This window comes from Prionailurus viverrinus, chromosome F1 (genome assembly GCF_022837055.1).
Source record: "Prionailurus viverrinus isolate Anna chromosome F1, UM_Priviv_1.0, whole genome shotgun sequence".
Classification (NCBI taxonomy): domain Eukaryota; kingdom Metazoa; phylum Chordata; class Mammalia; order Carnivora; family Felidae; genus Prionailurus; species Prionailurus viverrinus.
The window spans coordinates 42290263-42311405 of record NC_062577.1 but is presented as its reverse complement, the minus strand read 5'-3'; the positions used below and the strand labels follow the sequence as shown (position 1 = coordinate 42311405).

Genomic DNA, 21143 nt, shown 5'->3' with positions numbered 1-21143 from the left:
GAGCATGAAGAGGAGAGGGAGACACAGAATCCGAAGCAGACTCCAGGCTCTAAGCTGTCAGCATAGAGCCCAACGCAGGGCTTGAAATGACAAATTGCGAGATCATGACCTGAGCCAAAGTCAGTCACTTAACCAACTGAGTCACCCAGGCACTCCCCCTGCTTTTCTTCTTCTTCTTCTTGTTTTTTTTTTTTTTTGAGTGGCTGTCCTTTTTAAATCATGGCCTCAGTGAGACTGGAGACGGACCGTACAACCAAAGGAACTAAGCAGGGTAAGGTTAAGCACCCTCCCAAAATTAGGAGGATAATTCCCATGAGGGTTTTGAATCTCCTGAGAGTTGAAAACCATCCTCCAAATAACTCCCCGGGGTCCCAACCTTTCCAGATCTGAACTGGGACATGAGTAACCTTTCTCATTGATCTGTGATCTCCTCTGCGACTTTCCTCTCATCATCTGTCTGTAGGTAGCAGTTGCTCAGGGTAAATTTTTCACAAACACCTCCCTCAGAAGCAAGCAGGTAGATAGATGGCATTTGATAGATGGCATTGCACATTTTGGTTTGCTGCTTGGCTAGTAAGTTAAGAGCTCTGGCATTTTCATTGGTTATAATTTCTACAGCTGCTTGCAGTCTGATTATGTGGTTTAGCACGTAAATGGGAGTGTGGTAGCCCCAAGACCCATCCTCTGCCCAGGGGGCAGGGCCATAATATTGGATTATATGCTCAGGAGGCCATTTATCATCTTTTTAATTACCAATCTGTAAGGCACCCTGCTTCCTTTTAGTCTCCTTGTGTCCATACACTTGAACTCCCAAATGTTTCCCTCTGGCAAGTGGGATCAGGAAGACATGGACGAATAGTTTCCAGCACATATGACCCTGACCAGACTAGGGAGGTACTATATAGGTGCTCCTTTTGCACATCTAGTGTAGTCCCCCTGGGGCCCACCATTTGATGGCTGCGTTGACATTGTCTTCAGCCTCTCAGAGATGAGAGAAGTTAGATAAGCGGTGGGGATCTGGCTTAAGGTGATCTGGGGTTCCCCAACATTGGGTTTTTTGGGCAGTTGAGTTATAAAATCTTTGGCCTAGGCATGTTAAGTTTTTAACAGAGATGGTGATGAATTTTTTCCCCACTAGACAAGACAGTCTTTCCCAATAATTGAGCTTTTGGGAAGCCAAACCCCAGTAGTAGGACTGGGGTATTTTGTTTTACTGTAAGGTTTGTGGGGATCTGATTTTCTAGTCTCTCATGGCCATTGTTTCCCAGCGTTGGTACCATCAAAGTATCCTATCCACAAAAGGAAGGTGAGTGTTAACAGAAACCTCTCCCCACATTTCCAGCTGGCCGGGGTGGCCTCGGCCAATCCTATGGCAAAGAGTAGAGAAAGAATCACAATAATAGTGAGAAACAGGACATGACAGTGCATCACAGTAAGGAAATAGATCTGGAAAATAAGGACAGTCTTTTGTTTCACCAAACCATCGATTCCTTAAGCTTCTGCCGTGTGTAGATTAGTCAGCTTCCAGAGTGACTAAAGCAGGGCTACAGTCTCCCCAAGCCTCTGGAGTTGCAGATTGCTGCTTCTGTATGGTCAGCTTGTATGGCGTTGAAGGCCCAGGAATGCATTCCCAGTTTCGAGATGCCAGCTTTTCTCTGCTGTAGTGAATCCAGGGACCCACTTTGGCCACCTTTACTGTAATAGGGGTGGACAAAATAACAGTGAATGGGCCCCTCTAGAGGGGCTTTAGGGGTTGGACATTTCACTCCTTTATCCATACTGCATCTCCTGGTTTAAAGGGGTGAGCATCTGTGATCAGATTCACAGGTAATATCTCTGACCCAGTGGTGTAAGGTGGTTAGGGTAGAGCCGAGGGCCCACATCTGTTGTCTTAGTGTTAGATTGTCTATCTCATTTAGATCTCCTCTTATGCCCTTGATAATGGGGGGAGGGCACCCATAAAGGATTTCATAAAGGGAGAACCCCATCTGCTTCTTTTGCCTCCCACCTGCAGCTGCAGTCTGCCTCCCTGAAGGTCCTTTATCTCTCCCTACCTAATGTCAACCCTTTCCCTATTTATTTCTTCCCTGAAGTAGGGCCTGTAACTGCTGTTAGGAAACAGGGACGATGACCGTTCCGGCTTCTTTAAGCTGATAAGGGATGGTGTGGGGGTACAGCTGTTAGTCTACCCAAGAGTCGGTCGAGTGGCCCACAGTATGGTTTTACAGGAAGGCTGGCAGGCATGAGGTAGCATAAACATTAGTGGACATAAAGAGAAAAACACAAAGTAAAGATTATACTGACCAACAAGATAGCATCTTAAGATAATGTCTACGGTTTCCAAACCTGTCAAACAGTCTAGGAGAGACCCTGCCTTTGTAAACAACGTATGTCAGGGACTCTCTCATAACCCAGGTGATGGAGGAGCAGGAGCAGTTAGTCATTAATGGCAGCTCTATTTTTAAGAGTTCGGCCCTAACTTCATTTCAAAATTTTTTAAAGCTTCTAATGCTTGTGAGGTGTTATTTAGAATTTTGCTGAGTATAAGCAGTTTGCTTTATTTTGAGGTGTAAAACTTCCAAGAGCAGGAGTTCTACTAGAGAAAGAGTCAAGGCAGCCATTTACCATGATTAATTTGTAAATTTTTAGGTAAGCCAAACCTGGATATTATTTTATAAAGCAGAATTTGTATTACTTTTTGTGCCTTTCCTGTCTTGGAGGGGAAGACCTTTACCAATTAGTAAAAGTATTGAAACCTAATTGTCAGTCCTTTCTGGATAGCCTCCAGTTTCTTGATTGTCTGGGAGAGCAAGTTTATGATTGAAAGGATTGTTTTTAAGACATACCTCACAGGCTGCTACCACTTGCAGAACTGTCCTTGACAAATTGTTTTCCAGTAAACACCCTTTAGGCCATTTGATTAAATTTTGTCCCTTCCTAAAAGAAAGGTCTGATCCTGTGTTTTAATGATCTTTTAGCTCTGTGAGTTTGGTAATAGTAATGACTCTGCTCTGTTTATAACCATTCCAAGGGCTGGAGACAGTGTCTAGGAGTCAGACCCCAGTTTATTATTTTTTCGGGAGAGTAGATGGGATTGAGTTTCCTTTAATACTTGATATAGCAGGCAAACTGTTTTCCTGAACCTGGTATCTGCAGCCTGCAATATCCAGTAACTTCTAAAAACTCACATAATTGTGTCTCTGTCCTGGAGTTACCCAAGGCTCTGAGTTTCTGATAGACAGTTGGTTTAGGGGAGCCACCTTGAAGAGCCCCAGGCCCCACTTAGTCCTTCCAGGGACATTAGTTATCTGAGCCCTCACAGATAGAGGTCCCTGAGGACATTCGGATCTCCACTGATTGTCTCCACATAAGGGGCATGGCTTATAGGGTTTTCATTTTGGTTGTCCCCTCTGAGGACGTTCTCCTTTTAGTGCTCTCAATGGGCATATAAATGGCACTTGGTGCCAAGACCTTGGGAAGTCCAGTCTGACATAGTACATAAAGCCACAACTAAGGTCTCAGATTATTTTTTTTTAAGCTTCCTTTTCTGTTTGTTGTTTTGTTTTTTTTATTCTTATTCTCCTTTGATCTTGATTGTAATATACTGAATTGGCAGCTCATCAGAGCTCCTCCAGGGTCCCGTCAAAGGCCAACAGCCGATTTTTGCATCTTCTCTGAATATCTAGGGCTGTTTGAGTAACAAATTTGTCCTTTAAAATCATCTCAGCCTTAGGGGTGTCAGGGGAGATAGCCATATATTTAATGAGAGCCTCCCTCAACCTCTTTAGGATGGCCATCAGGCTCTCATTTTGTGTTTGTAAGATAGTGACTAATTTAGCATAATTTAAGGGCCAAATCTTAGATTTCCTTAATTTTTTTTTCAAAACATGTCTCATTAAGAGTCTGGTTTAACAAAAGCGTTATATCTTTCCAGATCAACACCGAAACATACGTAATATTCTGAATGGCCTTTATGTACTTAACGATCAGAAAATTTACCTAGATCTCCTTTTATGTGTCTTAAACCTTGTAACATAAAGGTTTTTTCTTCTGGCATTCTAGCTTGTTATAAGGGATACATGCCTGTTACAGGGAGGGCCTGGATAAGGTGGGTAGCAGGGAGCAGAATTGTATTTTTTGTTTTTTACAGATTGAGGACCTGAGGAGGAGGAGGAGGAGGAGGAGGAGGAGGAGGAGGTTGAGGTGGGAGACTTCCCTTCCTCCTTCTCTAGGTCTCTTTTGGCCCAAAAACAATGAACATAGGGGAATTCTCCCCATTTCCCTTCACATTTGCAAAACAAGTCCAATTGTAGGATAGTAATGTCATTGATATTTCCCTCTGGTGGCCAGGTTCCCTCTTCCAGTTTGTTTTGGGGCCAAGCCTTTGTGCAAAAGAAAATGAACCATAATGCATTCCAAAGGAGTAATGGCCTTGGTTGGGGAATTACCCATTTATAGGAAAGAGGAAGAAAGTTGTCCCTTATCTCAATTTCCTATAGCTGGCCAGGAGAAACCTCATCTCCTGGCCCTGGGTTCTGGCCGGCTATGCAACTGGCAGCCAAAAGCCCTCTCAGTCTCGCAAGGTGCTGAGAGTAGTCATTCTTACCCGGGTTGACCCTACCTCCCAAGAGCTGACCTGGTCTTTCCTGTTTTGTTTTGTTTTGGTTTTGTTTTGTTTTGTTTTGTTTTGTTTTGTTTTGTTTTGTTTTGTTTTGTTTTTACCCCTCTGTTTCCCACCTGCAGGACCTTTGGGGTATGGACTGTGACCAAGGAAGACTTTCCTGGTTGTCATAATATGCACTCATTTTATTTTGGCCCAACAGTAACTTACATATTGATTATTGGCCATTGAGGGAAGGGGTTAAAGAGCCAAAGTCAAGGTCCATTCCCCTGCTGTTTTCAACAATGCCCACATAAATATGTTTCAGCCATGTGGATATCCGTTTTCAGCATACAATGGACTAAGGTTAGTAAAATGGCTCCCACATATCTTAGTAAAAGCCCTTCATATATCATCCCTCCCTCATATGGCATGGGCATCCAGTCCTCTGCTGACCAGGAACAACAGAAATGTAGAGGATTTGGAGGCTGGCATGAAGGGTATTGCCATCATGTTCCCAGCCTTTGGAACAAAGGAGGGGGAGTTTTAATCTTAACCCAGTATACTTTTAAAATCCATTTATTGTAACCTTAGTGCATCCTGACCACACATAAAATTTCTGTGTGAAGATTTTCTTCATGAACCTTCTACAACCTTTCTTTGCATTTAGATTTTATCCCAAGCCATTTCTCTCCAAATAACCAGTCTCATTTAGGACAAAATTACTTTTTTTTTTTTTTTTTACCTTTAACAAAAATATCTTTCCATTTCTTATTTCTTTCTTTCATATCTCCTTTTCTACATACAGAGTTGCTTTTCTTGTTTTTATCAGTTTTAATTACATTTAGCAGAATTTTAACTCTTTGAAACCTTAGTCTCCAGTGAAAACTAAGTGGTAACTAATTGTGTACTTTATGTTACATCAGAATTTTTTTAGATGGCAAACTTAAGAATCCATTAATCATAAAGCATGTTTTCCCACAGATCCAAATATCTTTAGTTTCTCTGTAACAAGTCAGAAGCACAAACCTACATCTAGTAATTAGTGCTTTAGCCTCTTATCTCGTTAGCTGTCTAATGAATTCAATCTCAATTTATCATGCAAGCAAAACTTTAATGTTTTAGGTTACCAATGACTTTGAAAGCTATCTTAACAATTACCCATGAAAACTTTGAGACGGACAAAATTAACCATCATTTTAAGTCACCTTTTTGCTGACAAATTGCAACAGAGATAACAGCTTATTTGACCTTTAAAAAAACCTTAGGTAGAAAAAAGTTTTATATATTTACTGCTGATAATTCTAAAAAGTTGTCTGTTTTAAACCAACAAACTTAAATCCATTTAAATACCAAATATGTTCCATCTGTGTCCATTTATTAAATTTTTTTTCAACGTTTATTTTTTTTTTGGGACAGGGAGAGACAGAGCATGAACGGGGGAGGGGCAGAGAGAGAAGGAGACACAGAATCGGAAACAGGCTCCAGGCTCCGAGCAATCAGCCTGACGCGGGGCTCGAACTCACGGACCGCGAGATCGTGACCTGGCTGAAGTCGGACGCTTAACCGACTGCGCCACCCAGGCGCCCCCATCTGTGTCCATTTAAAAGTGAATCAATCTGTTCCCCATTGTCTATTTTTACCTGGGGCACCAGTGGGGAAATATGAAGTGTGTGGTCTTTGCTCCAAGACCTCTAGGATGGGAGAGAGGGCTGATGGTGCCTGAGGCACTGAGGAGCCAGTTATGCAGGCTGCCCCCCAGGTGGTGTGGAAAAGGAGGGGGAAGGGAAGGCAGAAGAGGAGAGGTATGAGCAGAAGGCACAGAAAGAGAATTCCCAGTTTTAAATCTTATCAGCTCAGACAGAGGAGCAGACTCCAGGTTTCTTTAGTTTTGTTTTGTTTTCCACTAGTGGAATTAGGCAGTCTGTGTCAGTCCAGAGAAGATAGGGAATTTCCCCAAAATAAAAGTAGTTTCGGCAGCTTCTTGGGAATATTCCTTAAAGTCCCCGTTCTGAGATAGAATAACCAGAGACAGTTGGCTCTAATTATCATAGTCATTGACCCAGGAAATGAACAAGAGACAAGTCCCCACACACACTCACACAGCAACTCCAACCCGCTGCCCAGTGCCCAACACCTTAGAGTTGCAGCTCCATTCCTCGTCCCTTGTAGAACTACTATGGCAACTCCGGGAGGTGATCAGGTTCCCCTTCTGCCTAAACGAACCCGGGTTATTACCAGTCTGACAAGGAGTGCTCCCTGAGCTGGTTCCTGGGCCTCATCGGTTTCGTTGGCACACACGGGGTCCTCGCCTCGGCATGCTGGGAGGGCTGGTCTCTTGCGGATCAAGCAGTCCACTGGCGCCAGGGGAGGCCGCCTTTGTTGGTGCCCTGAGGTTTGTATCCCCAGTGGCGAAGGAGGTGGAAACGCACCATCAGATCCCGGACGAGCCCCCAAGTAATATAGCAGAATTCTCACACGGAGTCATGACACCGAGGCTTTTCTTTCCAGGAAGCAACTTTATTCCTACCAATACCGCTCAGTTAGGTTCATACCTGAAGAATTGAGCCCTGAAGATCATGGCATAGTTTTTTTATATATTTTCTATTTCTTTGTCTTCCATTTATGGTGACACACACAAACATGTAGTCTGATTAAGTAGTCTCAGTTTACAAGGTCATGATGTTGTCACATAGGTGCATAGCCAGATTACCTGAAGTGGTTTTTTTCCCCTCTCTTTTTTTCTCTCCTTAGGGAGGGGACCCTACCACATCTTGTCTGTGACATTTTCTTGGTCTTTCTTTCATTGTCTTAACACCTTTTTCCCCATCATCTACGTCATCATCCTCTCTCTTAATTCTTTTTTTTTTAATCATTTATTTTTCAGAGAACGCAATGGGGGAGGGATAGAGAGAGAGTGAATCCCAAGCAGGCTCTATGCTGTCGGCACAGAGCCCCATATAGGGCTCAATCCCATCACCCTGGGATCATGACCTGAGCCGAAACCCAGAGTGGGAAGCTTAACTGACTGAGCCACGCAGATGCCCCAATAGCTTTATTGAGATCTAGTTTACATACTATAAAATTCACCAATTCCAAATGTACAATTCAGTGATTTGTAGTGTATTTTTACAGAGTCGTTCAGCCGTCCCCCCACGGCATCTTTTTAAAAATAAATTAGGGAATATTCATATGAATAGTTCGGAAAAATTCTTTTCTCCTAGAAGTAACTGTATCATTTGATGCATACATCCTTGTCAGCCTTCTTGAATGTGTGTATATATGTGCATATAAAAACGTATGATTTTGGTGTGTAGGTTAAAAATACAACCAAATGGAATTACACTTTATCTGTATTGTTTTTTCACTTAAGATCATGGGGACATTTTCCAGGTCAGCAAGCTCAGGGACGCTGAGCCTTCTTACCTGCTATGTGATGATGGAAGAGGTCCTCTCCGAGTGGACCTTGTGGTCGCCTCCAGTGTGTCTTCATCACAAACAATATCTTACTGACGCCTCTAGGGAGAGCGTGTCTTCCCACAGTCCCACCAACACTGGATACAATCCGTTGTTCTTCCTTGTGGCATCTTGAGTGAAACATAATTTTTTTCTCATTGCTTCTTTGAGAGAGAAAGAGATTGTAGGCATGGGAGGGGTCAGCGTTGAAAGATCTTACTGTTGCTACTCATGTTCTCCTATTTTCCTTGAACCTTTTGGAACCAAGACCTGGAAAGGCTTCCTTCCTTGTTTACCTGTTGCACAACTTGCAGTTGAAAAGGACAGTGGTGTCACTGGTTTTCCCTGGGATTCTATCCAAGATGGGAGAAAACTACAGAAACGTGTATTTGGCCTGCTCAATTTGGCCTTTAAAAAGTCTGTGGGGATGTAGCTTTAGACGGTTTGTGGCAGAGAATGAGGGTATGAAGGGGGGTTTATTAAAAATATGAAGCATGTTCGAGATTGAACTTTTTGAGCCAACGGCCCTTCCAGAGGTAGAAGAAAAAGATCCCTCTTTTTGGAACTGAGAGAGAAGCCAGCTTCAAAGTTTCTATGGTAGTAATTGATTGACCTGTGGGCACAGTAAGTGGAGCCACCAGCTTAGCAGACGTTTTTCTTAAGTTCAGGTGTTGGGAACTCTGCCCTTGAATCTCCTCCCTTGTGCCCAGGTGACCTTGGCCAGGCTTGTCTGTTCTCTGTGATCCTGTCAGGCAGCAGACCTTACAGGCAGTGTGTGGGCAATGCTTGAGGACTGGGCTGGCACACGTGTCCCATTTGGGCTTTGGAAGTTTATGTAGTTACTGTGAAAGAGATTGTTTTTGATAATCACTGGACTCACTCAGTTCTTAGTAGATGGTTACAAGGAGCGAGCCCTGTAATAAAGAGCCAGCTTAGAAGGAACCTCCCCAGTAAGTTCCACTGTTTCTCTCTTCTCTCTTCCCTGTGGCCTCCCTTGGCCTAATTTATGGCATACGAATGGCCTTCCTTTTGAATCTCTGCATAGGATGGCTATGCCTTTAAGGTAAGGGAGGTCATTTATATTTTTGGAATTAAATGGAGGGAATTTTTTTTTTTGAAAGGGAGAGAGTCTTTAGGAGGCTCCACACCCAGCACATAGCCAACATGGGCCTTGATCTCACAACCGTGAGATCATAACAAAGGTAACTTTAAATATCCTTGCAAGTCATGCCTGGGTTTGATTCATAATAGGGATAAAACAAACAGTGATGACATCAGCAGAGTAGTTACTTAGACAGAAGGGGCATGTTGGTCAAGGGATTTTTGAAAGTCCTATTTAGAGTTAATCTGAAGAACACTGAGACCTGACTGAGTTTACTCCTGTGATGCGGGTGGTTGCTTCCAGTTTGCAAACGCGGTGCTCTTAGCATATGTGTGGAGAGATAGTCCTGACATGTGCCCTCCTGTGAGACTTTCCCTGACGTGTGTGTCTGGCTTCCTCCCTCTCAGAGCCCCTGTTGCCGTCGGAGTTGCTGCCATGTCCACAGCCGAGATGCTCACTTCAGGCTTGAAGGGAAGGGGCTTCTCTGTGCTCCACACCTACCAGGACCACTTATGGTGGGTTCCGTGTTCCTTCTGTCAGAGAGATGGCTGGCTGGGGGGATAGAGCACAGGGCCTGCATTCACAAATGAGAGCCTGCGTCCCTGCCATGTCCTTCTGCAAGTTGCTGGTCCAGATATTAATTTCTTTGCTAGTGTGGAAAGGAAAAATGGATGGATGGATGGATGGATGGATGGATGGATGGATAGATTGGTTTAATTTTTTTTGTTCTTGTTCAGAGAAAAATTGCAGAGAACTTTGATTATTTTCCAGGTGGATTGTAGAATCCTGGGCCTAGAAGAAGGCCTTACAGACTCTCTGCTCTGCCTTTCAGTACAGGGATATTCTTGTTTTATATGGCTTTAATCAGTGTGGTTTTATCTGCCACACACATTTAGGCATTGTCTTGCCCTATAGTGAGTGCCCCGGTGTTCTCGCTTATGATTCCAGATCAAAGCAGAGTGGACCTTCAGGCACCACAGTCATGACCTGATTATTTTTGTTGTTCAGATTTCCCATTTCCAATCTCCCTATTGTGGAACTTACGTTTTCTCACCATAACACTTGCTTTCTCAAGCCATGTACCAGTTTATTTTCTGGTTATTTTCTTGTCATTTTTACCAAAACAGTAATAGTACTTTTTTCGAAAGCACTCTGCCTGGTCTTTAGGCTGGGTGATGTGGCCTGTTGGCATAGACACATCCTTACATCTTCAGCCCAGCGTCGGAGTCCCTCATTTGATAAGTATTGGCCGAAGCCTGCTGTGCTGCAGGTACACCCCGTTGGCCTGTGTGCCAGCAGATATGTGAGGGCTGCTTCCGGATGTTCTCCAGGCACCGGCTGTTCTGTCAGTGTGAGCAGGGCCGTCGGGGTCACACTGCTAATCGTTTTACCAGCAGCGGCTCCGTTCCCCTTGCCCATGTTTTAAAAAATTTGTGTACTTAGCAGAACAGCCTAAATGTAGAGTCCGGCCTCACTATTAACACTACTACGAGACGTGCTGCAACCCTTAGTTAGAACTGAGTTTGCTTTCCGTGATCTTGCTCCACGTGCTCTGTACGAGGCGTTGCTTTTTTCCCTGTCTTCCCGAGACTCGGTGGCATAAAGCCACGTAATCTCCACGCTGCAGGTTAGATTGCACCCTGACATCACAGGGAAGCAACTGATTCTGCAGTTGTGGAGCAGGCCAGGTGTTTGTTCCTTGACAAGTACTCTGAGCCCCGGGTTTGTATTTCCCCACACTGGTACTGCAGGTACCTGTGCATCTTCCTGTTTATTTAATTCAAAATGTTTTATTTTTAACTCATGTGAAGGGGATACTGTTGGGGGCTTCTCTTTTAACTACTTTTTCTTTGATCTGTCCTTGTCCCCAGATGTATATTAGTGACATTATTATTCCTTTGGGCCAGGGAGGAAGCAAGAATTACCCTCCCCATTTGAGAGATGAGGAAACTGAGGCAGGGGTTTTTCTGGGCCCAGAATTAGAAATACAGTTTATTTTATTTATTTTATTTTATTTTATTTTATTTTATTTTATTTTATTTTATTTTATTTTAGAGAGTGTGAGCGCACGCAAGTTGGGGAAAGGGGCAGAGGGAAAGACAGAGAGAGAGAGAGAGAGAGAGAGAGAGAGAGAGAATCTTAAGCAGGCTCCATGCTGAGTATGGAGCCTGACATGGGGCTCAATTCTACGACCCTGGAATCACGATCCGAGTGGAAATCAAAAGCCGGATGCTCAACCAGTGGAGCCCCCCAGGTGCCCTGGAAATAGAGTTTAGATGGGAGCTCAGACTCTCTGCTGTCTCCTGGACACCACTGCCATGGCTCCTACTCTCTCTGGACTCCCAGCTGACCCTGAGCAGGACTGGAGAATATCGTGGCTGCTGCTTGCCGTTTCTGACATGCGATTTTTCCAGGCGATCTGGAGACAAGTCTTCTCCACCTTCCCTTGCTCCACTGGCCCTGGATCCCCCAGATCTCAGTGAAGAGAAGGAGTCTGTCCAGGCAGACCCTGCCCTGCAGGGAGACCTGAGGCGCCTGACCCTGGAGGGAGAGGAGGAGAATGGGGAGGTCCAGCGGATATGTGGGGAGAAGTCCCTATCAGAAGCCTCGGAAGACCCCAGTTTCAGGGGCCTGAACCCAGACCCCACAGACAGCAAGACCCTTCAAGGTATAGCTCTGGGAGTAGAAGGACCCACTTCCTGTCAGTTTAGGAAACGTGCTTTGCTATGCTTCTTTCTGACTAGAGCAGCTCTAGGAGAACAGGAAAGTCCTTGTTTTGGTGAGGGTAGTTCAGCAGCCCTTTGACATCTGACCTGGAGTCTCTTTCACACCAGTCGTGTTTCCCTGGTGCCGGTCTCTCCTGGCACTTGGACTGTTTCCAGCCCCAGAGGCCTCCACGGTTTTTTTAGGCTCTGACTTCTCTGTCAGAGAAGCACTTGCTCCTGGCTGGGTGGGACCTTGTGGCTAGACCTCTTCTCTGGGGTCTGCCCTCTTAAAAGGCTCAGTGCTCAGAAGCTTTGGTGCCCAGGATGGGTTCCTTCCAGGGCTAAGGGGGTGAGGCAGGGGTGGGGCTGGGCGGGGATTGTACTAGGCATTCTGTATCCGTCAGAAAAATGTGGTTCTTGTCTTTTCCTTGCAGAACAAATGGATGAACTGGTACAGCGATGCTTCTTGCATGCTTTAAAATGCCAAGTCAGAAAAGCTGACCTCCCTTTACTCACCAGCACGTTCCTTGGCAGCCACATGTTGTCCTGCTGGTATGGAAGGCGTGGTGGGGGCTGGCGGCCGGGGCGAGGGCTCTCTCTTGTCCCTTGGTGGTATGTCAGGACAGGGCTGTGGGAGAATTGGTTGAGGGACATGCTGTGGAGAGAGTGGCGTGGAGGGTTGATCTGGCAAATGAATTTGGTCCTGAATGTTGAACACTTCAGTTTTAGCCAGCAAAAGGATGTTGATTCGGGTTAAAATTCCCCATATTCTCCGAGCATTGCCTCAGCTGTGGTGATTCCGGGCTGTCTCATGAATCGGGCAGCCTGTCCTATTCAGGAAGAGGTCCCCCCCCCCGGGAGCCTCTCAGTCAGGAGGCTTCATCTGGATTGTACAGCCCCTTCACAGGTTACTTTCAAAGTAGGTGGTCCTGGTTACATTGTGTCAGGAGGAAGAATCCATGTGAGCCCCCCCCACACCCTGAACACAGGGGCCAGGAGACAGGATCACCTGTAGAGAGAACCTGGACTTTGAAAACAGACATCTTGGCTTAAATGCCAGCTCCCAGGGTTTTGGAACAAGGTGTATTTGAACTTGTTATGGAGCTTCTCTGAACCCTCATTTCCAGCACTTGTAGGATTGTTGTCAAAGTTAAATAGCATGACATTTAATAAGCACCCAGTAAATATCAGGTCAGATGGTTTGCTCACTGATTTTTACACTCAGACTAACTTTTCTTTTTTGAGAATTTTACCGTGTTTTTTAAAGTGTGGTTTTAATGTGAATCTCTTCCTGTTTACATGTGGGCTTCTTTAAGGCATCCTATACGAGTGTGGGGTCAGAGTGTGTGGTAATTTGTCCTGTTCTTGCTGGGTTGTAAGTAACTGGGAAAGAGGTCCTAGAGTCTTCTCTAGGATATAGGTTCTTAACCTGGGAGGGGTTCTAGAAGGGCTCTCTGTGTATCCCACTGCTGTTGCTTGTCACATTTTGAGAAAAATGTAAGTTCTGAGAACAGGGACTGATGATGACTTTCTCAGGACCATCCCACCCCAAAATTAACAGCTATAGGGTAGGGGTCAGCAAACTCTTTCTATAAAGTGCCAGAGAGCAAATATTTTAGACTTTGCAGACCAGAGAGTCACTATTGCAGCTACTCGGCTCTACCCTTTCAGTGACAGTAGTGAAGGGATGTGGCCAGATATGGCCTACAGCACATAGTTTGCCAAATCCTGTCCTGGGCCCAGCTGCCTCAGTGAGCTTGGTGTTGGAAAGGTTCTCCTTGAGGTGAATCTTTGGAGACCACAGAAGGTGGTCTAGTTTGAGAGAACTCTAAAGCCATATCCAGTATGGTAGCCACCAGCCATATGCGGCTATTTAAATTGAAACTAGTTAAAATTAAATAACATTTAGAATGTAGTTCCTCAGTCCCATGAGTTGCATTTTAAGGGCTTAATAGCCACATGTGGCTAGTGGCTACCATATTGGATAGACAGACAGAGAACGCTCCATATTTACAGAAAGGTCTGATGGACAGCAGTGATCTAGAGTGTCCTAAAGTCGGTATCCCTCTCTGATGCCACCACTGGTCAGAGTCTGGAACAGCGGCTTCTACCTGAATGTGGAGGGGGATGGCTGAGGAACAATGTCCCCCTCTCAGGACCGGGCAGCTCCCACCACAGTTCTTCTGTTAGCTTAACTTGCCTTTTCCATCTGCCACCAGCCCTGAAGGACGACAGCTGGACATCAAGAAGTCCAGCTACAAAAAGGTAAGCAGGTACCTTCTCCACATACGCACACAGAGAGTCATGTAGGGGCCCATGTGCCATGAGCTGGATGGATGCTGGGGAAGCCCTGTCTGTAGGGCTCAGGCTAGAATTAAGCTTTTTGATTCCTGGTGTAAGGAGGGGAAAGAAAACTCTCCCTGGACTGAGGCAGTTGGGCGGGCACCCACGCCCCTCTCTCCCTTCCACCCCTTTATATCTGGCCAGAGTTCCAAAAGGTTTCACCAGTTAGTCTGTAGCCGCTTCCCACTCCCTGAGCCTCAGAGTGGGGGGCCTCCCAGTTCCTGGTTTGATGAGGGCAGGGACTGTCATGTGCCCCACCCAGGGACAGGCCAGGCTCAGCGTGGGGTATGTCAGGCGCTCAGGACGTGCGTGCCATCGGTGGAGTCCCTAGCACTGGCCCTCTCTCCCTTAGCTCTCTAAGTTCCTGCAGCACATGCAGCAGGAGCAGATTATACAGGTGAAGGAGCTGAGCAAAGGGGTGGAGAGCATTGTGGCTGTGGACTGGAAGCACCCGAGGTGAGTGCAGGGGGGCCTGGTCACCGTAGCTCAGCTGGCCCGGGGCACCTGGGTATAGTATAAAATGTGTTTTTTCTTTCCTTCTGCCGGGTTTTAGGATCACATCTTTCGTCATAGCCGAGCCCTCCCCGGCCTCCCAGACTATCCAGGAGGGTAGCAGGGAACAGCCCTATCACCCTCCAGATATAAAATCCCTCTACTGTGTCCCAGCCAGCATGACTCTGCTCTTCCAGGAGTCTGGCCACAAGTGAGTTTTTGGAGAGCAGCCCTCCTCTGCCTGCTTGGTGCTCTGGCCATAGATCCTCTCCAGCTGAGTAGCTTTCTTCTGGGACTGGCAGAATGTGCTCTGCCCCGTCCTCCCTTTCTCTCACGTCCAGCTTCCAGCCTCCTTCCCCTGGGAAGCGTCTCTGAACAAATGAGAGTAGTCCTCTCCCTTTTCTACCGTAACTACTCTGCACACGGTCCTGCTCACGTCAGTCAGGAAAGGGAAGAAAATAGAGGTCAGAGAGCCCAGGAAAGCAGCCTGCCTAGCAGAGAGCGAGTCTTGGTGTCCACAGTTTATCTCCTGGCACAGCAGGAACTAACCACCACCCCCCCCCCCCGGTCATTTCTGACCTAGGAAGGGGAGCATTCTCGAGGGCGGTGAGGTCCGGACGATCATCATCAACTATGTCAAGAGAAATGACCTCGTTGATGCGGACAACAAAAAGTGAGTGGGTGTGGAGCTCTGCTGGAGATTAGTCCGTGACGACGCACTCTTGCACACCCCTGTGGAGGATGTCTGCACTGGAGGGGAACGGGGGAAAGCACAGCTGTTTGGACCAGTGGTTTCTGAGCCAGAGGCTGTGGACACACCTCGAGTTGTTGTCTGGTGCTCAGATCCACATGTGCTGTCAGCACTGACTATATATAGCCTGAGTTCGTATCAGCTCATATATATCCACTGCTGGTTTTCAAATGCATGTGCTATTGTGAGGAATAAAATGCAAACTTAGAAAAATTTTACCGAAGTCCTTGTGGCTTTTTGGTGTTCTCTGTTTTCTTAGTAAGTGGATACAAAAGATAAACTACTAAATGAAGAACATTCCGTTACTTTTTTTTTTTTTCCAGAAGATATCCCCATGATCAGAGAGTTGGAAACTGTTGGCCTAATCATGATGAGTTAGCAGAACTGAGCCAGGGATCCCATCACCCCCTCCCCTCTACCACCTGCATTACCCTTGTTCTAGGAAAACCTTCCATATGTCCCATCCACAGGGTACACTGCTTCATGGACTGTGGTCCCTGAATTGGTTCTAATGGTTCTGGATGACAACAAAGGACATACAAGAGACGAATCCTGAGGTGGCCCTGGGGTCAGTAGGGGCGGGAGTGGCATTTCTTTATTATCTCTGCTTTCCCTTCAGTCTCGTGAAATTGGATCCCATCCTGTGTGACTGCATCTTAGAGAAAAACGAACAGCACACAATCATGAAGCTTCCATGGGACAGTCTCCTGACCAGGTAGTGGGGATTGGCAGTCCCTCTCCAGTGTTTCCCCCCACCCTCCCCTGAATGTCCATCACATTGAACTGTAAAGTTGTCACTGTCTTAGTCTTTGATTTTTCTTTCCATAATTCAACTGATAATCGTCTACATGAACACAGTTTTGGTGATTTTGATGTGGAAGTTCCTTGGAATGATTTGAGCCAACACAATATAGAAGAGAACCTAAGGGGCACCTGGGTGGCTCAGTCGGTTAAGCATCTGACTTCAGCTCAGGTCATAATCTCACGGCTCATGGGTTCGAGCCCCTCATCAGGCTCTGCCTGGAGCCTGCTTCGGATTCTCTGTCTCTCTCTCTTCTCTCTCTGCCCCTTCCCTGCTCTCACTCTGTATGTCTCTCTCTCTCTCTCTCTCTCTCAAAATTAAACATTAAAAATTTTTAAAAAAAGAGAGAACTTAAAAGGGAGAAAGAAGAACAATGAATTAAAATTAAGAACTTCAGAAAGATTTAGAAGCAAAAAGAAGGCTGGGAGAAATTGTCTTAAAGTCTTCAAAAGAAAGATTCTTATTCTTTGTTCTTGTTCTACAGATCAAAACTGAAAATTATGTACATCAGGAGTTTGCAAACTACAGCCCATGAGCCAGATCTGACCCACTACCTGGGTCACACCCATTTGTTTATGTATTGTCTGTCAGTTGCTTTTATGCTACCATGGCAGAGTTGACTGGTTGCACAGACCCTGTGGCCTTAAGGCGTAGAATATTTACCATTGGGCCCTTCATAGAAAAAGTTGGTCAGTCCCAGTGTATAGGATAACAAGAGAAAATCTGGTTAGATAGAAGGTGGACACTCTTTGTGGTAAAGGAGTTCTCTAAAAGATTCATTGGAACACGTCACAAATGTGAAGCAGCACTTCAGCACACTGAGTACAGGAGAGTCTTGAGACGGAGTAAACTCCACAAGGCAGCCCGGACAGATTTTCAGAAGGCCAGGCTGCTGGACAGTTTTCAGGGGTTCAGGTCACTGATGATCCCTTCCCTGAATCCATGGGCCTTGACTTTGGCCATGCTCTGGGGATCTTTAAAGAATATTGGAGTTTCTGATGTAATTGGTCTTGGGTGCAGCTCCTTGGGTGAGGTCGGTGATTCTGAGTGCAGCCCAGGGCAGACCACTGCCTGCAAATTGGCTCACACCCAGCTGCCCGCTTGTAGCGGGGAATGAGGAGATAGCTTCTGTTGGCTTTACCAGTCTATAGCTTATGAACTCCTGTTTCAGATGTTTGGAAAAATTGCAGCCTGTGTATCAAGTGACTTTTCCAGGACAAGAGCCCATTGTGAAGAAAGGCAGAATCTGCCCAATTGACATCACCCTAGCACAGAGAGCGTCTAATAAAAAGGTAAATTTTAAAAGACACAATGTTGGAAGATGGTGATTTAATGTCCCTGCTATAAGTTTTATTCTCTACAATGTGATTAGAGGATTTTAGATTGGCACACCACAAAGATAGTTAATGAAAGACCCATGCTTGCATAAGTGGGCTGGGCCTTATAGAAAACAGGTGATGCTGCCCCCTCACTCCCTCCCTCTGGGATTTTGTGCTGGGAAACTCGCTAGAGCCTAGTTCCAAAGGTAAACAAGATTTTATTTTTATTTTTCTCTTAGACCTGTCATGGGCTTTCAGCTCTCATTGTTACTTCTTGGGCCTTGCTCAGTGAAAATAGCTTGTAAAGAAGTGTGTTTAGCCTGGCAACAGACACATAGGAAACAAATTCTGTCTGTCCTCAAGTGTATGAAAAGCTGTTCTTGGGAAAAGGAGTGCGCTCATTCTGAGATGCCTTGAGAAGACAAGTAGGAATACTGGGTGGAAATCCCAAGAAGACATACTTGGGTTCAGAATAAAGAACTTTCTAATGTATGGTTATAAGAGTGGGCTTTGGCATTAGGAACATGTGGGTTCAAATGTGGCTTTTGCCTTGCTGCTTGACGTTGAGAAAGCTAATGGTTTTTTGCCCGAGTTTACTAATGTGAAAAATGGTGATAATGCCTACCTTATAAGGCACCGTGAGGACCAGGTGAAGGAATATACATGCGTGAAGCACTTAGAATTGTGCTTGACATATAAGCAGTGAATGAGAACCGGTAATGATAACCTCAATAATAATTAGCAATAGGCACTATTTCTCGAGTGTGTAGTTATGTGCCAGACTCTGTACTAAGCAGTTTCTATGTATGTAGGTTTTCTCCACTATTTGTTTGTTTATTATTGTTTTTAAATAATTCATTGTCAAATTGGCTAACATGCAGTGTGTACAGCGTGCTCTTGGTTTTGAGGGTAGATTCCCGTGGTTCATCGCTTACTTACAGCACCCAGTGCTCATCCCAACAAGTGCCCTCCTCAATGCCCATCACCCATTTTCCCCTCTCTCCCACCCTCCCATAAACCCTCATTTTGTTCTCTGTATTCAAGAGTCTCTGATGGTTTGCCTCTTTCACTCTCTGTTTGTAACTATTTTTTTTCCCCTTCCCTTCCCTCATGGTCTTCTGTTAACTTTCTCAAATTCCACACATGAGTGAAAACATACGATATCTGTCTTTCTCTGACTTAATTCACTTAGCATGATATCTTCGAGTTCCATCCATGTTGCTGCAAATGGCAGGATTTCATTCTTTCTTATTGCCAAGTAGTATTCCATTGTATATATAAACCACATCTTCTTTATTCATTCGTAAGTTGATGGACATTTAGGCTCTATCCATAATTTGGCTATTATTGATAGCCCTGCTATAAACATTGGGGTACATGTGCCCTTATGAATCAGCACTTCTGTATCCCTTGGATAAATTCCTAGCAGTGCTATTGCTGGGTCATAGGGTAGATCTATTTTTAATTTTTTGAGGAACTTCCACACTTTTCCAGAGCGGCTGCACCAGTTTGCATTCCCACCAACAGTGCAAGAGGGTTCCCGTTTCTCCACATCCTCACCAACATCTGTTGTTTCCTGAGTTGTTAATTTTAGCCATTCTGACTGGTGTGAGGTGGTACCTCAGTGTGGTTTTGATTTGTATTTGCCCGATGATGAGTGACGTCGAGCATCTTTTCATGTTTCTGTTGGCTATCTGGATGCCTTCTTTGGAAAAAGTGTCTATTCATGTCTTCTGCCCATTTCTTCACTAGATTATTTGTTTTTCAGGTGTTGAGTTTGGTAAATTCTTCACAGATTTTGGATACTAGCCCTTTATCCAATATGTCATTTGCAAATATCTTTTCCCATTCCATTGGTTGCCTTTTCTTTTTGTTGATTGTTTCCTTTGCAGTGCAGAAGCTTTTTAACTTGATGAGGTCCCAAAGTTCATTTTTGCTTTTAATTCCCTTGCCTTTGGACATGTGTCAAGCAAGAAATTGCTGTGGCTGAGATCAAAGAGGTTGTTGGCTGTTTTCTCCTATAGAGTTTTGATGGTTGCCTGTCTCACATTTAGGTCTTTCATCCATTTTGAGTTTATTTTTGTGAATGGTGTAAGAAAGTGGTCCAGGTTCATTCTTCTGCATGTCGCTGTCCAGTTCTCCCAGCACCATTTGCTACAGAGACTGTCTTTTTTCCATTGGATACTCTTTCCTGCTTTGTCAAAGATTAGTTGCCTATACATTTGTTAGTCCAATTCTGGGTTCTCTATTGTGTTCCATTGGTCTATGTGTCTGTTTTTGTGCCAATACCATACTGTCTTGATGATTACAGCTTTGTAGTAGAGGCTAAAGTCTGGGATTGTGATGCCTCCTGCTTTGGTTTTCTTTTTCAATATTACTTTGGCTATTCGGGGTCTTTTGTCGTTCCATACAAATTTTAGGATTGTTTGTTCTAGCTTCGAGAGGAATGCTGGTGCAATTTTGATTGGGATTGCACTGAATGTGCAGATTGCTTTGGGTAGTATTCATGTTTTAACAATATTTGTTCTTCCAATCCATGAGCTGGAATGTTTTCCCATTTCTTTGTGTCTTCTTCAATCCCCACTATTTAAAGTGGAGCACTCCTCTGAATTCTATTGTAACCTGAAAGGGTTGTAAAGCAAAAAAAGCAATTACCGTGAATTTATATGGAAAAAATTTTGAGTGTTCCTGGACCCCAAAAATAACTTCTTTTAGGCTTTTCTGATACCTCAGGACACATCTTGCTAACAAATACATAGAATAGATGGAGATAAGGCCCAGATGCTCACAAAGTTCAAAGCTCTGGTGGCTGAGTGTAGTTCCGGGGAAGGAGTGACCGGGGTGTTCTTGCTGCTCGGTGCCTGCTGCCTCTGTGAGGGCTCCCAGAAGACCAATGCCAAATGCTATTTTCCCTTTTCACATTTTTTTTTTCACAAAAGTGAAAACCCTGTGGATTTGAATCAGCAAAAACAGGTACTAATGTAGGACTTTTCATAAGAGCCAAGTGGCATACCGTGTACTCTGAAAAATCAGGGAATGCTTGTATTAACTTATTTAAACATTAAGTTTTAATATTGATGATTGCAGTTAGAATTGTCCAAAATTAAAATTGGTGCTTTGCAAAATAGGGAGTTATTGTCTCTGGAGGTCCACAAGCAAAGATTGGGCAACCACTTGAGGGAAGATGTAGCCAGGAGTTCATGCATCAGATGGGGGTGCCGAAATAGGTGTGACCTCTGATGTCTTATCAATTCTGAGATTCTCTGGGGCTGGAGTCCCTTGACAGGCCTGGGTTATTTGGAACCTGTAACTTTATCGAGAGCAGCCCTCCCCAGCCCACTCCTGATGGTAACATACTCGACCATCTCTCTCTAGTCACAAATAATGCGAGAGAACTTGTTTCAAAAAGAGAGAATTGTGATTTTAAGTGTTGATGTTCTTTTTAAATCTCAAAATGATATATATGTCATTTGTGAAGTTGATGAATAATAGAAAAATGTAATGTGTTCCTGATGAAATGCTTGATATTAACGAATTATTGTCCATTCATTTTTAGGTGTGATGATGGTTTTG

The 21143-nt window shown here is 44.8% G+C and overlaps 1 protein-coding gene across 4 annotated transcripts in view; it reads left to right on the top strand.

Annotated features, from left to right (window-relative positions):
• Positions 1-21143, top strand: part of EIF2D (eukaryotic translation initiation factor 2D) — a 28820-nt gene that overhangs the window by 5085 nt on the left and 2592 nt on the right. For 3 of the 4 annotated variants that reach the window (XM_047840621.1, XM_047840619.1, XM_047840618.1), the window contains 9 exons: positions 9566-9673; positions 11573-11826; positions 12298-12415; positions 14083-14128; positions 14559-14662; positions 14760-14909; positions 15282-15371; positions 16069-16164; positions 17423-17543. In XM_047840621.1, the coding sequence (XP_047696577.1) occupies positions 9566-9673; positions 11573-11826; positions 12298-12415; positions 14083-14128; positions 14559-14662; positions 14760-14909; positions 15282-15371; positions 16069-16164; positions 17423-17543 (1087 nt within the window). The remainder of the gene's footprint in view (positions 1-9565; positions 9674-11572; positions 11827-12297; positions 12416-14082; positions 14129-14558; positions 14663-14759; positions 14910-15281; positions 15372-16068; positions 16165-17422; positions 17544-21143) is intronic. The other variant, XM_047840620.1, reaches the window with a different exon arrangement.